We start from the raw sequence: 20,882 nt of genomic DNA on the forward strand, positions 1-20,882 counted from the left end.
CTGTGCTGAGTAGTTTTAGTAATGTTCCCCTCTAGGGACCTTTCAGTTTGCTCTTGTGGCCAAAAAAAAAAAAAAAAAAAAAGTCAAGCAAGTTGCATATACTGTACAAAAAGAGCTTTGGATGAAAGGCAAGGAGGTGCCCCTGTGTAAAAGCAGGATATGTCTGCCCTGGATGCTCCCATGGTTCTGGTCGATAATGAAGCTGAAGAAAGGCCCAAAAGGCTATGCCGCGGACCCACAGGAACGAGTGGAAGCACCAGAAAGGGATGAGATATTAAAGAGCACACTGTTCCAAGAAGCATCACTAAGTATGGCAAGCTATACCTTGCAAGTTCCTTTAACAAGTTGTGTAAGCTGTATATAAAAGATAGTTTAGGTGGCATGCGTGGCCAGCCATGGCTGGGTTTCCTGCTGGGATGCTTAGGGAGACACAGAAAACCACTGCCTTTTTCGGAAGGGTTGCTTCAGAGAAGATAGTCCAGTGTCCCATAGTCTGTGCCTTGATGTCTCTAACAAAGACAGCACTAGAATTGATGCTTTCGATCTGCTCTCGTGCTGAAATGTGTAGTCAGTCTTGAAGGGGACCGGTTATAACACTTGTTTTGTTGCTGCGTGATTCTGAGCAGGTCGTCTCTTTGGTCCTGTTTTGAAGTTGGAATGTGTTGGAATTCTGCAGCACCCAGAGATTGTCATTAGTTCTTTAAGTCCCCTTTGCATGTGACGCTCCCCTGACTTGCTGCTGTATAGCTCTCAAAGATTTTTTGAGATTTCCTGCTAAGATCCCAATGTACTATTTCTAGAATATTCTGTTTGTTTTTTTTGGTCTCTTTTTAGGGCCACACCCTTGGCATACGGAGGTCCCAGGCTAGGGGTCAAATTGGAGCTGTAGCTGCCGGCCTATGCCACAGCCACAGCAACTTGGGATTCAAGCCGTGTCTGTGGCCTACACCCCGGTTCACGGCAACGCAGATCCTTAACCCACTGAGGGAGGCCAGGGATCAAACCTGCAACCTCATGGTTCCTAGTCAGACTCGTTTCCACTGCATCATGATGGGAACTCCCAAAATTTCATTTCTTAAATATAGAATAAAAGATTTCTTTCTTTTTTTTTTATTTAGGGCTGCACCCATGGCATATGGAGGTTTCCATAATTACCATTTACTTTTCTTGATATTCATAAACCTAAATTCTTAAGTTCAGAATCAAGAGTAACTTGCCGTAACAATATAGATGCATTAATGATAAGTTTTGAGGAATATGATCTAGGGGAATTTGTAACTATAAGGGAGTTGTTTAGAGAGTGGTGTGTTCTATTTTTTGTGTGTGTCTTTTTAGGGCCGCACCCATGGCATATGGAGGTTCCCAGGCTAGGGGTCTAATTGGAGCTGTAGCCGTTGGCCTATGCCACAGCACCACCAAATCTGAACCGCATCTGCGACCTATACCACAGCTCATGGCAATGCCGGATCCTTAACGCACTAAGGCCAGGGATCGAACCTGCAACCTCAACTTCATGGTTCCTAGTCGGATTTGTTTCCCCTGCACCACGATGGGAACTCCCCGTGTTCTGTTTTTTAAAACAACTTCATTGAGATATGGTTTGCATCCCATACATTTCACCCATTTAAAGTTGAATTAAATATCTTCAGTACCTTCACAGATATGTACAAGCATCACATTTTGGAACACTTCCATTACCACAGAAAGAAACCCTGTGCCCTTTACCTGTCATGCCCCTGTAACTCTGTTCCCTTCGGCCCTAAGCAACCATTAATCTATCTTCTGTGAGTTTTGAACATTTCACATACATGGAATCATATGATATGTAGTGTTTTAGGAGAGGCTTTTCTCAGTCAGCATAATGTTTTCAAGGGTCATCTATGTATAGCACGTTATCAGTACTTCATTCCTTGTTAATGGCTGAGTAATGTTCCATTGCATGGATGTTAAGCATTTCGTTTAACTATCCATCAGTTGCTGGGCATTTGGGTTGTTTCCACCTTTTGGATGTAATGAATGATGCTGTTTTAACATTTGTGTACGAGTTTTTATGTGGACATGTGTTCAGTTCTTCTGAGTATAGGTCAGTGAGTGGTACTTCTGGGTCAGTAGTGTAACTCTGCTTAACTGGGGAACTGCCAGACTTTTCCAGAATGGCTGCCCGGTTTTACATTTTCATCAGTGATGGTCTGGGGTTTTTTGTTTTTGGGTATTTTTTGCTTTTTAGGGCGGCACTTGTGGCATGTGGAGGTTCCCAGGCTAGAGGTTGAATTGGAACTGTAGCTGCTGGCCTACGCCACTGCCACAGGCATAGCAACACAGGATCCGAGCCACATCTGTGACCTACACCACAGCTCATGACAACACTGGATCCTTAACCCACTGATTGAGGCCAGGGATCAAACCTGCATACTAGTGGATACTAGTTGGGTTCTTAACCCCGTGAACCGCAACAGTAACTCTCTGGGTTGGTTGTTTTTTTTTTTTTCTTTTTGGTTCACCCTGTCGCATATGAAGTTCCCAGGCTAGGGATCAAATCTGAGGTTCAGTTGCAGCCTAAGCTGCAGCTGCAGCAACACTGGATCCTTAACCGACTGTGCCAGGCCGGGGATAGAACCTGTGTCCCAGCGCTCCCAAGATGTCACTGATCCTGTTGTGTCACAGTGGGAACTCCTGGTCTGGGCTTTTAAGAAAAATTTTTTTGTGTGTATGTGTCTTTTTGCCATTTCTTGGGCCGCTCCCGCGGCATATGGAAGTTCCCAGGCTAGGGGTGGAATCGGAACTATAGCTGCCAGCCTACGCCAGAGCCACAGCAACTCGAGATCCGAGCTGCGTCTGCAACCTACACCACAGCTCACGGCAACGCCGGATCGTTAACCCACTGAGCAAGGGCAGGGATCGAACCCGCAACCTCATGGTTCCTAGTTGGATTCGTTAACCACTGCGCCATGACGGGAACTCCTAAGAAAATTTTGTAGAGTATAGTTGATTTACTGTATTGTGCAAATTTCTGCTATTCGGCAAAGGGACCCAGTCATACGTATATTACATTCTTTTTCTCATCTTCCGTCATCTCCCATCATCTTCTGTTGAGGTTTTTAAAATAGTGATCATTCCTTAATTTATCTCTCTTTTTTTTTTCATTTTTTTGTTACTCAAATGAATTTATCACATCTGTAGTTGTATAATGATCATAACAATCTGATTTCACAGGATTTCCATCCCACAGCCCAAGCACATCCCCCCACCCCCCAAACTGTCTCCTCCGGAGACCATAAGTTTTTCAATGTCTGTGAGTCAGCATCTGTTCTGCAAAGAAGTTCCGTCTGTCCTTTTTTCAGATTCCACATGTCAGTGAAAGCATTTGATGTTGGTGTCTCATTGTGTGGCTGACTTGACTTAGCATGATAGTTTCTAGGTCCATCCATGTTGCTAAAAATGCTAAAATTCTTTTTGATGGCTAATATTCCATTGTGTATATGTACCACATCTTCTGGATCCACTCCTCTGTCGATGGACATTTAGGTTGTTTCCATGTCTTGGCTATTGTTCATAGTGCTGCAATGAACAGTGGAGTGCATGCATCCTTGCGAGTCGTGGTTTTCTCTGGATAGATGCCCAGGAGTGGGATTGCTGGATCAAATGGTAATTCTATTTTTAGTTTTCTGAGGAATCTCCATACTGTTTTCCACAGTGGTTGCACCAATTTACATTCCCACCAACAGTGTACTGGGTTCCTTTTTCTCCACACCCTCTCCAGCACTTATTGTTTGTAGACTTTTTGATGATGGGCATTCTGGCTGGTGTAAGGTGGTGCCTCATAGTGGTTTTGATTTGCATTTCTCTAATAATGAGTGACGCTGAACATCTTTTCATGTGTTTCTCAGCCATCTGTATCTCTTCTTTGGAGAGTTGTCTGTTTAGATCTTCTGCCTATTTTTTGATGGGGTTGTTTGTTTTTTTGGTATGGAGCTGCAGAAGTTGTTTATAAATTTTAGAGATTAGTCCCTTGTCAGTCGTTTCACTTGCAAAGATTTTCTCCCATTCTGTGTGGGTTGTCTTTTTGTGTTTAGGGTTTCCTTTGCTGTGCAGAAACTTTGAAGTTTGAGTAGGTCCCATTTGTTTATTTTTCTTTTTATTCTTAATTTATCTCTTACAACTATACATTATAAGAAGTAAGTTTTCAGGAGTTCCCGTCGTGGCGCAGTGGTTAGCGAATCCAACTAGGAACCATGAAGTTGTGGGTTCGATCCCTGGCCTTGCTCAGTGGGTTAAGGATCTGGTGTTGCTGTGAGCTATGGTGTAGGTCACAGACGTGGCTGGGACCCTGAGTTGCTGTGGTTCTGGTGTAGGCCAACGGCTATGGCTCCGATTCCACCCCTAGCCTGGGAACCTCCATATGCCGCGGGAGTGGCCCAAGAGATGGCAAAAAGACAAAAATAAAAAGTAAGTTTTCTTTTCAGGATGTCTTAGTTATCCCACTATATATGTAGGGAGTGCAAAGTTCTGTAAAACTGGGTGCAAGACAAGTTGTATTCCTCTTTAAGTTAGAAGTAATTTATTCTAAGCTCTTACGTGCCTGGTTATATGAGAAGTATTTGATCTCAGTTAGGATTAGGATTTTCCTGCCTCCTCTGCATGAGCATGCGTGCATTCACGTGTGTACACACACACAGATCATGTAAGAATGTCATCCTGAAGTAATGCCAGGAAACTAGGGGAGTGCAAGTTTCTTGTCTCTCAGCACTGCCATCACTGGGTGCTTCCCTTGTGCCTCAGCCCTGGGTCCTGCCTTTAATACGGAATTCCAGAAGATTCAGAGGTACTTTTTACAGTTCTCTCCTTATTGGCCACCAGGAGACTCTGCATCTTGAAACCTTTTTGTCTTCCATCCAGGGTGCCTTGGGCTTGGGCTTCTGCCACCCCCTCTAATAACTTTAGCCAGACTCTAGGGACGCATAAATTCTCTTCTAAGACTACTGCTTCCACCTCAGAGTGGTTTTTTTTCCTATTTCTCCCCCCCCCCCCACATACACACTGCTCCCTCAGGGATTGCTCAATTTAATCTTCTTTCTTGGTGTAATAAAACACAAGCTCCTTTCTTCTTGGAGAGAAGTAGCTGGGTTGATGGCTGCCGTATATACCTATTTTTTTCTCCTACTTAATGGGGTGGAGTCTAGGTAAGGATATGCTAACAACAGCTATTTTTTTCTCTTTAGTTTTTCTTAAGATAACTTCACTTTATGCTATGGGAGTAGTATTTTTCCTGTTTTTTTAGAAGAGAATATTGAAGCATAAAGAAGGGCTGGTGAGAGCACAAGGTTAGTTTGGTCCTGCAGCACAACTTGGTCTAACCTAATAAACTGTGAATGATTGCCATCAGCGGTAGGAGTCTATCCACGGCCACATCTAAAGTAACATTATTGGGAGTTCCCATCGTGGCTCAGCGGAAACAAATCTGACTAGTATCCATGAGGAAGTGGGTTCACTCCCTGGCCTCGCTCCATGGGTTAAGGATCTGGCCTTGCCATGAATGAGCTGTGGTGTAGGCCAGCAGCAACAGCTCCAATTTGACTCCTAGCCCGGAAACTTCCATATGCTGTGGCTGCAGCCCTAAAAAAAAAGACAAACAAAAAAGCAGTATTATCAACGACTAGATGATCATTAGCAGCAGATCACATTTAAGTATGACAGAAAGCTGGGGAAAGCAGCTGATAAGATAGATGATAAAATATCAGACTCCAGGAGTTCCCGTCATGGCGCAGTGGTTAACGAATCCGACTAGGAACCATGAGGTTGCGGGTTCGGTCCCTGCCCTTGCTCAGTGGGTTAAGGGTCCGGCGTTGCCGTGAGCTGTGGTGTAGGTCACAGACGCGGCTCGGATCCCTCGTTGCTGTGGGTCTGGCGTAGGCTGGTGGCTACAGCTCTGACTCGACCCCTAGCCTGGGAACCTCCATATGCCGCGGGAGCAGCCCAAGAAATAGCAAAAAGACAAAAAAAAAAAAAAAATCAGACTCCAGAAAAATCCCAGGATACTGAAACTGTGATCCAAATTGAATATCATAAGATTAAATTTGAATAAATGTCATCTTACACATAGCTCCAAGAGGTGACCTTCCCAAATACAAAATTGGAGAAGCAGGATGGGGCGGCAGTGTGTATGAGGAATTCTGAAGGAATTGTGACTGCAAAAGTTAGTTATGTCTTACATTAAAATGTAAAAGACAGGAGTTCCCGTCGTGGCGCAGTGGTTAACGAATCCGACTAGGAACCATGAGGTTGCGGGTTCGGTCCCTGCCCTTGCTCAGTGGGTTAACAATCCAGCATTGCCGTGAGCTGTGGTGTAGGTTGCAGACGCGGCTCGGATCCCGTGTTGCTGTGGCTCTGGCGTAGGCCGGTGGCTACAGCTCCGATTCGACCCCTGGCCTGGGAATCTCCGTATGCCGTGGGAGCGGCCCAAAGAAATAGCAAAAAGACCAAAAAAAATAAAATAAAATAAAATAAAATAAAATAAAAAAATAAAAATAAAATGTAAAAGACAAGCCATTAAAAAGTCCCATTCTCTTATGCTGGCCAAACACTCTTTGAGCACAGGAAGCCACCTACCTTCTTTATCCGAGGAAAAGAAGCCCTAGAAAAAAGTCCACCTAAAGTTAATACATTTCAAAGGGTGTGATGGGATTTTCAATTTGTCCTCACATTTTCTACTTTCCATCTTTCTCCATCCTGCTCTGTGCCCAAGAAAATGAATCTGTTTGCACTCTGGCCTCTAATTAGTTTGGGCCATTTGGAGGCACAGGCCAGAGATGAAAGGGCAGAGAGAGAGTGAAGTCAGAGCATTTATTTTCTGGCTCCCTCCCTGTGTGATCCCTGCGAGTTGGCTGTGTCCCTACTCTCTACCAAAGGTGGCACCCTCCATACAGTCCTCTCCGAGCTCCAGTAACTGCGCTCTCCTGTGACTCTGCCATGCCAGCAGGTCAAGGCTTCCCACTATGGCTAGCCCCGGGTACTGCATTATCCCTTGGGAGCTCTTCTGAAACTTCTCCAGACCTTTGTAAATTATAAACTCTGCTCAGCTACCAGTTTGTACCTTCTGCTCCTAGCCAAGACCCTAACTGATATAAATTAAGCAAAATGTCATAGTATGCAGTAAACAAAATGATAGTTTGATTGGAGTTGGAGTGGAGTCTAGGTAAGGATATGCTAACAACAGCTATTTTTTTCTTAGCTTTTCTTAAGATAACTTCACTTTACGCTATGGGAGGAGTATTTTTCCTGTTTTTTTTTAGAAGAGAATATTGAAAAATGAAACTGAATATAAGGAAAATAAGTTAATCTTATGTGTACTCAATTTATGTTGTAACTTCAACTTTATACCTTTATTGGAATAAACAAAGAAAAAGACCACACAATTAGTTGCAGAATGAGAACTGGGTGTTAAGTCTGATACTCTGTTCAGGTTTTTCCTCTAGAATGTACTGCTTTACATGTGATCTAGGCAATACTCAGTAACGGTAAGTTAAACATGAATTAACACATTTACTTGGAGTTCTCATCATGGCTCAGTGGTCAACGCGACCTGACGAGGATCCATGAGGTGGCAGGTTCGATCCCTGGCCTTGCTCTGTGGGTTAAGGATCCGGCGTTGCTGTGAGCTGTGGTGTAGGTTGCAGACACGGCTCAGATGCTGTGGCTGTGGAGTAGGCTGGCAGCTGTAGCTGATTAGACCCCTAGCCTGGGAACTTCCATATGCTGCAGGTGCGGCCCTGAAAAGACAGAAAAATAAAAATAAAAATAAAAGCTAGTCAGTTCCCGGCGTTGTTATTGGATGTTTAAGGACTCAGAACTATATAGAAGAATTTGAGGTGGATGTTTGGGAGATTAGAAAAGTTGCCTGTGTCACGTGAGGATGAAGCAAATTCTCCTGGATTTTCCTGGAGTCCTAACATTCCTGTGGCAGGAAGGGAGGTTCAGTGTAAAGAGGCTGGTGGCTGAGAGAAAATGGGGACCGGAGAAAAGGCGGTGCCTTTTGTTTATTTCACACCTTTTATCCAGTGGGCTTCTCTCTTTCACAAAGGAAGGAGCAGCCCTTCCAGGCTAGAAAACTTTGGATGATAAGAATGTTCAGAGGAAGGTATCTGGATATTTTGCTAAGAGAAATGATGGTGTAGGAAGGAGTTTGTTATTAAATAAATTCTATCAAGATCATATGCTAATTGTTTTCCAGTTTTTCACTGAGCATAGAAAAATGAAATCCAAGTTAACTGAAGAACATGTCTTACTGAGAAAGGCTTATATAGTCTGTCTAAAAGAACTTTAAAATTAGGTGCGATGCCAAGTTATCTAGTGTACTTGGGTCAGAAAGACACATAAGATGACCTTTCTGCAGATTTTGTTAAAAGCAGCCTCCCTACCAGTACTTCCTGACTGTTGAATGTCTACTCTGTGCTGGCACTGGTGTCAGCATTTGGAGTGGCTGTGACCAGGACGGATTCTTTCCTTTACAGCAGCTTACATTTTAGTGAGGGAGACAAACATAAATACCAAGGGGGTTCCTTGGTGGCTCAGCAGGTTAAAGATGTGGCGTTGTCCCCGCTGTGGTTCAGGTTTCATCAGGCTCAGGAACTTCCCATGCCGTGAGCAGAGCCAGAAAGTAAAAATATTAAATAATGAATTTCAGGCAAGTGCCGTGAAGATGGTGAAATAAGGGAAAATACGGAGAGTGACCAGTGACTGTTGGCACAGTCAGGGAGATCCTCCCTGAGTTGATGTGTACGATGAGGCCTGAATGATCAGGAGCCTGGTTGGGGGCGGTGGGATGAAAGAGTTTCCTACACTCAAGTTTTAGACCGTCATCCGAGTCCATGGAACTAAATGTAACGGTTTATGTCATTTTACATCTAAATCGTTGCTCTATTTTAAAATACAGTGATTTGCCTAGTGATGAAGTAAATTTGGGTGAATTACTCAGATTGCCACCCTGAATGTCTTGTGCTTTCTTAGGTGTAAAAATAGACCTTGAGATGCTGTTTTAGACTATTAAACTCAATACAGTAGGCCACAGAGGAGTCGTGTCCTCTGGCTTGGTGGAGATTGCAGATGTGACGCTGTGCGCACCTAACTAATGCTTTCAGCAAGGAGTGTCCCATTGTGTTTTAGTGAAAGTATGTGTGTGTTTGTGATGCTACAACTTTCCTTTTTTAAAAAATTTAAAATTTTTTAAAAATTTATTTTTATCTTATCACTCAATGAATTTATTACATTTATAGTTGTACAGTGATTGTGATGCTGTAACTTTCTAGAAAAGGAAAGTGAGGTGTTGCCATTGCGGTGCAGTAGGTTAGGAATCTGACTGCGCCTCTGCTTGGGTTGCTGCGGAGGTGAGGGATCAGTCCCTGGCCCAGCGCAGTGGGTTAAGGACCTGGCGTCACCACAGCTGTGACAGGTGAGGCTCAGATTCAGTCCTTGGCCCAGGAACTTCCGTATGCCATGGGCAGAAGAAAGAAGAGGAAAATGAGAAGTGGAAGAAGTGCCTGTTTCAAGTCGCAAGCTGTGTTTCTCCCTTTTTGCAGAAAGGTGAAGGAAAAGTAATGGAGAAGCTAGTTTAGGGAAATCTCTGGCCATTCTTAGTGGGACTGGGAAAAATAAGAAGTTCCTGGGCTCTGAAAATTTGGTTGTCTTGGATATGTCTGCTTTGTCCAGGCAGAGTTTGCCCAGATACTGACTCTGCTGTCTTCCGTCTGGCAGGTGGCTCAATCACAAAGGAGTGAGACAGAAACGCCTGAATGCCTGGCTGGGAATCAAGAATGAGGATGCTGATGAGTAAGTTCTCTTTGTACCTTTTTGTCAGAGGACTTTGTTCCCAGTATGACATGAGACTTCTAATACATACTAAATGTTGATTCTCTTTGTTAGTTGGGGACACTGAATCAAGAACTTTGCACCTCTTTAGATTGAATTGGCCTCAAGAGTACCCTGTAGGTTCAGAGACCTGCTAAGCTGTGTGAAACCTGGATACATAAGCATTACTCATTCAGACATTCATGTGTCAGGTTATTGGATGAGATATGTGAGTTCTGTGCTTACTGCATAAAAGCAAAGTTGTTAAAAAAACATCCAACTGACCCAATTTCACTCTGTCATTTTGTGGTTAAAGATTTGAAAGAAAGTTTTGTTGATGAATTTGCTTTTAGATATAAGTAACCTGACTGTTAGAGTAATATTCTAGCGTTTAATTTTTAGGAGCTATTTTGTCAATGAGCAAGACGAAAATCTGCCCCATTATGATGAGAAAACCTGGTTCGTTGAGGATGTCAATCGAGTACAAGCAGAGGATCTGCTTTACGGGAAGCCCGATGGCGCCTTCTTAATTCGGGAGAGTAGCAAGAAAGGATGCTACGCCTGCTCTGTGGTGTAAGTCTTCTCTGGGGGATGACATTTTGAAAACTTCTGCATTGATTAATAGGAAATCAGCCCCTCATAAGTTCAGATCAGATCAGTTGAAGTAAGTAAGGAACCATGGCTTAGACCATTAATACGTCTACCAAGAAAACAGTGGCTTCAGGAGAAATACCATCTGAATTATTTGCGGGGATTGCAATTAAAACAGTAAGCAGGCCAGGCACATCACTGTTGCCCTTGGATTTCAGGTACCTGTGAAAAGTAATTTGAGGAGTTCCTGTTGTGGTTCTCTGGGTTACAAACCCGACTAGTATCCATGAGGATGCAGGTTCCATCTTTGGCCTCACTCTGTGGATTAAGAATCTTGGCATCACCATGAGTTGTGGTGTAGGTCGTAGACACGGCTCCAATCTGGTGTTGCTGTGGATGTGACTTAGGCTGGAAGCTGCAGCTCTGACTGACCCCTAGTCTGGGAAATTCCATATGCCACAAGTACAGCCCTAAAAAGCGCAGGGCGGGGGAGGAATTTGAGATAATCAATTGAAAAGATCATGTAATTCTTTTGAGTCATTTAATTCCTTCTCCTGCATGTCTAACTTGGCCTTCGTTGTCAGATTAAGAAGGGCTTGACTAAATATGACTGTTCTCACTAAAAGTAAAAAATGATCTAAAATTTGTACTTAAATAGTATTCTATTGGGGTAGAGATAGAAAATCTTGAGCATTTTCTGTAAGATGATCTCATGACTTTGGAAAAGCCTATTTTCCTTTTGATGAAAAGTGAAATTCTGGGGAAAACTAATCATGCCTCAGACAGATTTTGCCTTGGTGTTCTGTTTATTCCTTAAAAAGGCAAATGTTTTCATTGACAAAGACCATACTTAGAGTGGTCATGAAAGAAGTCTGGGGCCAGATATACTGGATTCAAATCCTGACTCCTCCTAGCAGATGTGTGACCTCAAGTAAGTTATTTAACCTTTCTTTGCCTAGTTTCCTTATCTGTAAGATAGGGATAATAAGAGTATCTGTTTACGGAAGGACTTTTGTGAGTATTACATGAGTTAATACTGTAATGTAATATGCTTTGATGGGAACATATTAAGTAAATGTTACCTATTCGTAGTATTATGGTAACGATGTTACCAGTGGACACGGCAGAAGGCAGAGGTGACAAAAGGACTCTGCCTTCCAAGAGCATAAGGTGGTGAGGACAGACAAAAAGACACTCATGTGGGAGTTCCCGTCGTGGCGCGGTGGTTAACGAATCCGACTGGGAACCATGAGGTTGCGGGTTCCGTCCCCGGCCTTGCTCTCAGTGGGTTAGGGATCCTGCGTTGCCGTGAGCAGTGGTGTAGGTTGTAGACTCGGCTTGGATCCCTGTGTTGCTGTGGCTGTGGCCGTGGCTGGTGGCTACAGCTCTGATTTTTTTTTTTTGTCTTTTTGCTATTTCTTGGGCTGCTCCCTCGGCATATGGAGGTTCCCAGGCCAGGGGTTGAATCGGAGCTGTAGCCACCGGCCTACGCCAGAGCCACAGCAACGCGGGATCCGAGCCGCGTCTGCGACCGAGCCGCGTCAGCTCACGGCAACGCCGGATCCTCGACCTCGAGGATCCTCGACCCACTGAGCAAGGGCAGGGACCGAACCCGCAACCTCATGGTTCCTAGTCGGATTCGTTAACCACTGCGCCACGACGGGAACTCCTACAGCTCTGATTTGACCCCTAACCTGGGAACCTCCATATGCCATAGGAGCGGCCCAAGAAATGGCAAAAAGACCAAAAAAAAAAAAAATGACATTCATATCAACAGAGTGCTCAGGTGCCTTAGATTCCTCTGGTCCTCAGTGGTCTATTTCTGTCGTGCAGTCAGAGTTTGATTTCAACTTTACGTGGTTTCAAAGCCCACATTTTTCTTTTGTACCATGTTTCTTCATTTGACCATTAAGTATCCAAGGTGAATAGAATCACGGTGACATAGGTATCACTAATAGGTGTGTGCATGAGAAACTAATTCTGGCAGAGAAAGTTCAGCTAATTCCTGGAAGACTAAAGAGCAGCTGGACCATATTGGGAGAGCTGTGTTCTTTGTCTCCTTCTTTTAGTCACAGACCCGACAAGACTCAAGTCTATAGCATGTGGATTTCCCTTATGAAAACCAGCTGGAGTCGTATGTCATATTGGGTTTCACTTTGGGGATAATTGGAAGCAAAAATGTCTGTCATCACAAAGGCTTCCATTTGTTTGCCAGCCACTCCAGCTATAGAAAACCCGCTGACAGTGATTTCCCAGTTTACTTAGGACATTTGCCGAAGCTAGGGATCTAAATAATTGAGTTTTTTAAAAGGAGATTTTCATAGCAGAATTAAAATGATCATGCAGTAGGATGTCAAGGCATGACACTTAATTTTCTATTTTAATTTCTGTTGATGACATCACTAAGAAGCCTCAGAAGAAATTTCCTAACTCTGTAGTTAGTAGTCTCCACCTAAAGACCTGCAGCCAGCAAAACATGTATTCCACTAGGTGAGGAAGTCCGGTCGTGAGCACTTGTGACCATTTGGGGAAAGAAATTTGATGAGGGATAGAACAGTGAGACAGATCAATGGGGAGACAGAAGGCGTGAAAAAAACTACACAAGTGGGTCTAACAGACATCTCTAGAACAGTCCCTCTAACTGCAGCAGAATATGCATTCTTTCAAATGCACATGAAACATTATCCAGGCTAGACCACAGTTTAGGCCACAAGTCTTAATAAATTTAAAAGGTTTGAAATCATACAAAATATACTCTCCATAACTACAATGGAAATAAATTAGAAATTAAAAACAGAAAGAAATTTTGGAAATTTACAAATCCGGTCAGTAAACAACACGCCCCTAAAGAACTGATAGTCAAAAAAAGGAAACGGGGGAAATGAGAAGATACTTTGAGATGGGTTAAAAAGAGAAACACCAAGTACTAACTTACAAAATGCAGCTAAATCAGTGTCAAAAGGGAAATTTATAACTGTAAACATTTGCATTTAAAAAAAATCTTACATCAGTAACAACCCAAGCAAGCATGAGGAAGGGAATAATAAATATTAGAACAGAAATGAAGACTGAATGCTTTCCTTTAAGATCAGGAGGAAGATCAGTATGTGTGCTTTCTCCACTTTTAATCATTGTACAGAAGAATGTTGGGGCATTTAGGCAAGAAAAAGAAGTAAAATGTATCCAGATTGAAAAGGAAGAAGTAAACCATTATTGCTAATACATGAGTTCGGCAAACTTGAGGTTAAAAGATAAGGATACAAAAGTTATTTGCATTTTTATATGCTAGTAGTGAACAATCTGAAAGTGAAATGACATGCTATTTACAACAGCACAAAAATGATAAAATGTCTAGGTTTAAAAAAAAAGAAATGCAAGAGTTCCCGTCGTGGCTCAGTGGTTAACAAATCCAACTAGGAACCGTGAGGTTGCGGGTTCCATCCCTGGCCTTGCTCGGTGGGTTAAGGATCCGGCGTTGCCCTGAGCTATGGTGTAGGTCGCAGATGTGGCTCGGATCCTGTGTTGCTGTGGCTGTGGTGTAGGCCGGTGGCTACAGCTCCAGTTAGACCCGTAGCCCGGGATCCTTCATATGCCGCGGGAAGTGGCCCTAGAAAAGGCAGAAAGACATTAAAAAAAAAAAAAAAAAAAAGGCAAGAGCTGTACAGTGAAAACTGAAGCATCACTGAAAGAACTAGATAAGTGAAAACACATCCTGTGTTCATGGCTCGGATGACATGGTATTGGTGATGTGACAGTACCTCCCACTAATTGATCTGCATGTTCAATGTAATCCATATAAAAAAAAATCTCAGCTGGCTCTTTACAGAATTGGCAAGATGGGCCTAAAATCCGTGTGAGAATGTAAGGGACCCAGAATAGCTAAAATAATTTTGAAAGAAAAGAGTTGAGGTACACCTCCCAATTTCAAAACTTACAACAAAGCTCCAGTAATAAAAATTGTGAGATGCTGGCATAACATGTAGAGCAATGAATAGAATTGAGAGCCAAGAAATAAAGTCTTACATTTATGGTCAGTGGGTTTTCAGCAAGGGTCTCAAGACCATTCAGGGGGGAAAACAGTCATTTCAACATACAGTGCTGACAGCTGGCGTGCAACTCTTGAAAGAATGAGGGTGGACCTACCTCACACCACATGCAAAAATTAATTCAAGATGTATCAGGAGTTCCCATCATGGCTCGGTGGTTAATGAACCTGACTAGTGTCTGTGAGGATGTGGGTCTGATCCCTGGCCTTGCTCGGTGGGTTAAAGACCCGGCGTTGCCGTGAGCTGTGGTGTGGGTTGCAGACGAGGCTCGGATCTTGTGTGGTAGTCCGGCAAGCTCCGATTCAACCCCTAGCCTGGGAACCTCCACATGCTGCAGGTGCATCCCTAAAAAAGACCAAAGACCAAAAAAAAATGCATCATAGAACATAAATGTAAGAGCTAAAAGCTGGGACGTTTAGGAGAAAACATAAACATAAATCTTTTATGCTTGTGGGTCAGGCAGTTGTCTCATACATCAAAAGCATAAACATCAAAAGAAAAAATAGGTGAATTGGACTTCACCATAACTAAAGACACTATCAAAGTGAAAAGACCACTCACAGAATGGGAGGAACGGTTTGCAAATCATATTTCTAAGCAACTAGTTAGTGTCTAATATAGAAAGAGCTCTTTATTAACAATAAAAATAAAAATGCCCCAATTTATTTTCTTTTTATGGCCTTAGTTGCAGCATATGAAAGTTCCTGGGGTCAAATTGGAGCTGCAGCTGCAGGCCTACGCCACAGCCATAGCAACACTGGATCTGAGCTTCATCCGTGACCGTGCTCCAGCTTGAAGCAATGCTGGATCCTTAATGCACTGAGCCAGGCCAGGGCTCGAACCTGCACCCTCAGGGAGACAGCATCAGGCCATTAACCCACTGAACCACAAGGGGAACTTGCCCCAATTTAAAAATAGGCAGGGGAGTTCCTGTCATGGCTTAGCGGTAATGAACCTGACTGTGCCATAGGCCGGCAGCTGTAGCTCCAATTTTACCCCTAGCCTGGTAACTTCCACATGCTGCAGGTGTATCCCTAAAAAGTAAAGTAATGTAAAATAAAAATGGGCAAAAGATTCAAATAGACATTTCTCTCTTTTTTTTTTTTTTGTCTTTTTGTCTTTTAGGGCCACACCCGCAGCATATGGAGGTTCCCAGGCTAGGGGTTGAGTTGGAGCTATGGCCACTGGCCTACACCACAGCCACAGCAATGTGGGATTTGAGCCGCATCTGCAACCTTACACGACAGCTCACGGCAACGCCAGATCCTTAACCCACTGAACGAAGCCAGGGATCAAACCTGCATCCTCATGGATGCTAGTTGGGTTTGTTAACCACTGAGCCATGAGAGGAACTCCTCAAATAGACATTTCTTGTCTTTTTTCTTTGCCTTTTCTAGGGCCACTCCCGAGGCATATGGAGGTTCCCAGACTAGGGTCCAGTCGGAGCTGTAGCCAGTGGCCTACGCCAGAGCCACAGCAATGCCAGATCTGAGCCATGTCTGTGACCTACACCACAGCTCACGGCAACACCAGATCCTTCACCCACTGAGCAAGGCCAGGGATTGAACCCGCAACCTCATGGTTCTTAGTCAGATTCGTTAACCACCGCGCCATGATGGGAACTCCTCAAATAGACATTTCTTTAAAGAAGATACATAAATGGCCAATAAGCATTTGAAAAGCTTGATATCATTTGTCATTAAGGGAAGTATAAATCAGAACCACAGTGAGATACCGCAAGGATGACTAATCAGAAAGATGGGCAGCAGTAAATGTTGACAAGAATGTGGAGAAATCAGAGCCCTTCTGCATCGCTGGCGGGAATTTAAAATGGTGCAGCTCGAGTTCCTGCTTGTAGCCCAGTTTGGGCATCTCTGTAGCACCACTACGCAGGTTTGATCCCCTGTCCAGTACTTGACGAGTGGATAACCCAATCGTGGTATATCCAGGCAATGAAATATGCCTCAGCCATGAGAAGGATGAAGTATCCACACACATGCCGCCAGGTCGAAGGACGTTGAAAGCGGTGTGCTGAGTGAAAGAAGCCAGACACAAAAGATTGAGGGACACTGCATGATTCCGTTTATGCGGAATGTCCGGAAGAGGCAAATCCATAGCGACAGAACGTAGATGAATGGTTGCCAGGGTCTAGGGGGAGGGAGGAACCCCGACTGCTAATGGATACCTGCTTTCTTTTCAGGGCGATGGAAACACTCGAGTTAGATAGTGGTGACTGTAGAACACCTTGTGAGCTTTCTAAAAACAACGGCTGTGCGCACTGAACAATCTTGGGGGGTTTGTTCTGCCCCTCTCTAGTGCTTCCTTGACGCCCGAAGGTCCAGAGCTGAGTGACTAAATGCAGCCATCCATTTTAGCTCCACCAGGTCTGGTGGGAGGTGAGGGCGTCTCCGTGCCGAGTCCGTAGGGGTGGGGGACAGACGCGCGTGACGTTGTACAAGCTTTGACGGACAGAGGTCTCCTGCCTCGCCTTTGCAGAGCGATTCTCAGACCTCAGCTCCCTTAGGGTCCCTGCGTCTGTGGCTCTCTACCCTAATTCCCCGTGGTGTCTGTGTGTTGTGTCGTTGCAGCGCCGACGGGGAGGTGAAGCACTGCGTGATCTACAGCACGGCTCGCGGCTACGGCTTTGCAGAGCCCTACAACCTGTACAGCTCGCTGAAGGAGCTGGTGCTCCATTACCAGCAGACGTCCCTGGTCCAGCACAACGACTCCCTCAACGTCAGGCTCGCCTACCCTGTCCACGCACAGATGCCCTCGCTCTGCAGGTAGAGAGGAGTGGGAAGAGAGGCGGCTCTCTGGCATCGTTTCTGCAGCTTTTGTTAGACGATGAGGGCATTCTTTCTACGTAGACTGCTTGTTTTGCACAAGAAGTGAATCTGTGAATGTGAAGTGGAGAGAGAGGCCGAGCAGCAGCTGGCCGGGATAGGGCGTGAGGGGCCTGAGGTTCTCTGGGACTCAGCCGTGCCGCTGCACTGACATAGGAAGCTGGAAGCAGATGTTGATTTTTGGAAAGAATATTTCTTTGGGGTTTTTGTTTTGTTTAGCCAGCTTCTCTCAACGTTAGGCCTGGTGAGCGTGGGGGGTTGTATCTGGAAGCCTCTGGCACGTCGCTGTCCTCTTGTGAGAGGCCATGTCCCTGGGAGGGTGTGGCAGGGCAGGGCTCTGTTAGGGGTCTCTTTTGACCTGGCAGTCTTTCCTAACTTCCTCCACAAAAGAAGGCGGTTTTGGTTCTGTAGTGGAATGGCACTTGGTGAAAAACACAACCAAAGGAAAATGGGGAGGCTGGGGATTTCATTTAAAGACTCTTAGTCAAAGGGTAAAAAGCTCTCACCCGAAGGTACTTTATTTCTTAACCAACATAGTTTAGGCATCAGCATCTCATCGCTCCTCCTTCTAAAGAAGCATTCTGTTTAAAAACCAAATTGATTTCAGCGGAACAGTGATTGTTGCCAGACGAAGTTCTGATGGAAAAAAGCGGCCCTCGTATCTGAATGCACACGTCTGTCCCAAACCTGAAAATCAGAGGAAGCCTCGAACTTGTTCGTTTCAGCAAACACGGACATTGGTCAGTGTACCTCCTCTTGCCTTGCCCTTGTTTCTCAGAGATGAGGAATGGTGTTCTTTGTGTGGGCTGGTGAGCTTTGAATCATAAAATGAAGTTGGTGCTTGTGTGGTGTTTCCTTAGCCTAAAGAATGATCTGTCCTTTGAAACCCTTGTTCCTTGTTTGTATGAGTAAAGAAAAGGTGCGATCCGGTGCTTTTAGATGCTCGAGATACCAAACAGTGACGCTGGACAACACGCTTCCGTGCGCTTCCCCGAGGTTAAAGGCCCTGCAGAAATAGTCACCATGGTTTGATGTCCCTTCATCTCCTGTCCTCTGCTGGGTGGGGCCCTGGGGAGCCACAGGTGGCCAGGGCTGTAGCTGAAAGGGAGCCAGAGTGGATTCAGGGACTTCAGTAAATCGCAGACCCAGAGGCTCTAGTGTCAAGGGTGAGGATTGTACCACATCACCCCTGTGCTTCCATATACTGGCTTCTGAGGCTTCCGCAAGGAAAGGAAAGGATGGATTGGAAATTAGGCTCTTAGTCAAAGCCGTCTGGACGCTTTTCTCTGTCTTTTTTTTTTTGGTGTCATCTTGCCATTAAGACAATGTGCAGGCCGTCCTTAGGCGTCAGTAGCCCCGATTTTAGGCCAGGAATCTTCCACTCCGTGTGGGTGAGATCTTCCGGCGGAGCAAAGCTGGGCATCACGCCTGCCTCCACTGTGCCCACCCCCATCCGTCCACACTCACTTGACAGATACAATCCAGTTGCCTCCGAGCCAATCCTAGAGCCGTAATAGGCCCCAGGTGAGTGAGCGGTGCGAGCCCAAAGCTGTGCAGTCAGGTATCCTGGCTGCTAGAGAAGCCACCGTCTTGAGTCTTGGTGCGTAAGAGTTACAGCTAGGAAAGCTCTAGTTCGGGGGATGAAAGACAGTATTCTGCTTTCCCCGAGCACTTATCTTGGTGAGGGGGTCTAGAATGGACCGTGACGTAGACATAGACACAGATGAAAAATCTGAGGAAAAACCTCCCGAGTTACTAACAGGATAAGAAGGGGGCATATCTTTGGCTTCTCCTTGGTTATGTCGCAACTTCAGGATTGGGTGAGGCAGATAAATGAAACCCGCTCCAGGGTCACTGTTCTGACCTAAGCTCTTAACCGAGAGCCAGCTGGACATTCTTCCCCAAATTGCCGGATTGAAATCTTGCTGGCTTTACCGAGTAATGCCAGACTGACTGCTACCAGGCGTGCCTGGATGGCTTTGCGCCTGGGGTCGAACCCACTTGAGCAGCAAGCTGCTCGGGATTGGGTGCAGGGAATCCCTTCGTCTGGTTCTAAAATTCGGTGTTCCAAATGTCTCTTACAAGAAATGGAAACAAGGCTGAGGATACATGCCTCTGACGTCAGACTGTGTTCTGCTCCTTGTCCGGCGGGCGTTGGGGTGTGCAGAGAGCGGGCAAGCACCATCCACTGTCTGCACTTGGGCGGGCTCGTGGGGCAGGGCTGCTCTTCCCAAGCCCCACGTTCCTTCACGCTCTTCTCTCCTTGTTCGTTCTGGAGTTCGTTGCTTTGTGGGAACTAAGACCTAGAGACATCTGGAGGATTTGGCAAGTATTTGCTTGATCTCGAGCCTGTGGCGATGGTATCGGGGCCAGTCTGGTAACTACGTGGAGGGATCCTGTGCATCCCTCTGCTCCATGGTCTCGGCACAGACCCTGGCCTCCTTCCTCGGAATCCCCTCTGTCCTGTCCCACCCTCTGGGCCCTGGGCTTCTCTCTTGGCATCTGAACCGTAGCCTCCCTGAGGCAGAGTAGAGACAGACCGCAACCAGAGGGGCTTATTGTTTGCCTGGCTAGAAAAGCTGGCCACCAGCGGGGAAGCAGCGTGGGGCTGGCTGGACCCTGGTCCTCCACCCATCTCTCCTAGGTGGCGCTTTCATCACAGAACAGTGCTGTCTCCCTCTGGCCACAGATGCTACCTGAACCTTGGCCATGGCTCAGGCCTGTACAGGCTAGCTTTATCCTCACCCCTGATTTGGCCAAGGTTGTGCACTTCCTAGTATCTTGCCCTACCCTGTCTCCACGCCTGGATGGGACCTCCTGCTTACTTTGGACCTCACGTGCTTTGAAGAAGCTTTGAGAGCCAGTGTGGTGTCTTCCATGGGTCTCCTCTTCCTGCAGCAAGAAACTAGCCTCCTGGGTCCCCTTGAGCCAGACATCATCTGGGCAAGTCCTGGTTCCTCGAGGTGGTCTCTGTTGCCAGTTAAGACTCCTTAGTAGGTCTCTGTGCCTCAGTGGCCTCACAGCAGAGGGTCCAGAGGGTCTCTGCTGTCAACTGCTCAGCCTTGCTCGAGCTCCAGCCACTTGTGACGACCACCCTTGTTCCCTTACCAGTTCCAGCATGTGACTTTGGTGCCCTGTTGTTACTCGTGAAAAACCTCTTCTTCTGTTGTCTTTGATGTAGTCAAAAAAATTCATGTAGTTACGTAACAATATCTGATTCACAAGGAAGCCAACTCTATGTCTTGTGTTGGGACAGTCATAATGTAGTTCCTAGACCACTTTTGCGAATTGTTCTTGTCACCAGATGTGTTCAGACATTGCTGTGCAGTTGTGGGGAAGGGAGGGGGAAGGTGAGGGAGATAAACGTTTTGGTCTTTTTGTTTTTACCTTCCCCAGGAGGGGACAGTCTGGTCAACTTGCTCCAATAGCGCAATAAAGACATTGCAATAAAGCGCCTCTTTGTCCTCATGCTGGGGCGGGGGGTGGGGGCCAAGGAAGAGGCCCGGGGTGTTTTTCCAGCCCTGAAACTTGCAGACCTTCTCCTTGACGAGCTGCAGCGAGG

At 45.5% G+C, this 20,882-nt stretch overlaps 1 protein-coding gene across 1 annotated transcript in view; it reads left to right on the forward strand.

Annotated features, from left to right (window-relative positions):
- Positions 1–20,771, forward strand: part of PIK3R3 (phosphoinositide-3-kinase regulatory subunit 3) — a 126,185-nt gene extending 105,414 nt beyond the window's left edge. Inside the window, 4 exon segments of the mRNA XM_047789212.1 lie at positions 9,748–9,822; positions 10,243–10,413; positions 17,066–17,260; positions 17,928–20,771. Coding sequence (XP_047645168.1) covers positions 9,748–9,822; positions 10,243–10,413; positions 17,066–17,260; positions 17,928–18,147 — 661 coding nt within the window. The 3' untranslated portion in view covers positions 18,148–20,771.
- The last annotated feature ends 111 nt before the right edge of the window (positions 20,772–20,882 follow it).

This window comes from Phacochoerus africanus, chromosome 8 (assembly GCF_016906955.1).
Source record: "Phacochoerus africanus isolate WHEZ1 chromosome 8, ROS_Pafr_v1, whole genome shotgun sequence".
NCBI classification, from domain to species: Eukaryota; Metazoa; Chordata; class Mammalia; order Artiodactyla; family Suidae; genus Phacochoerus; species Phacochoerus africanus.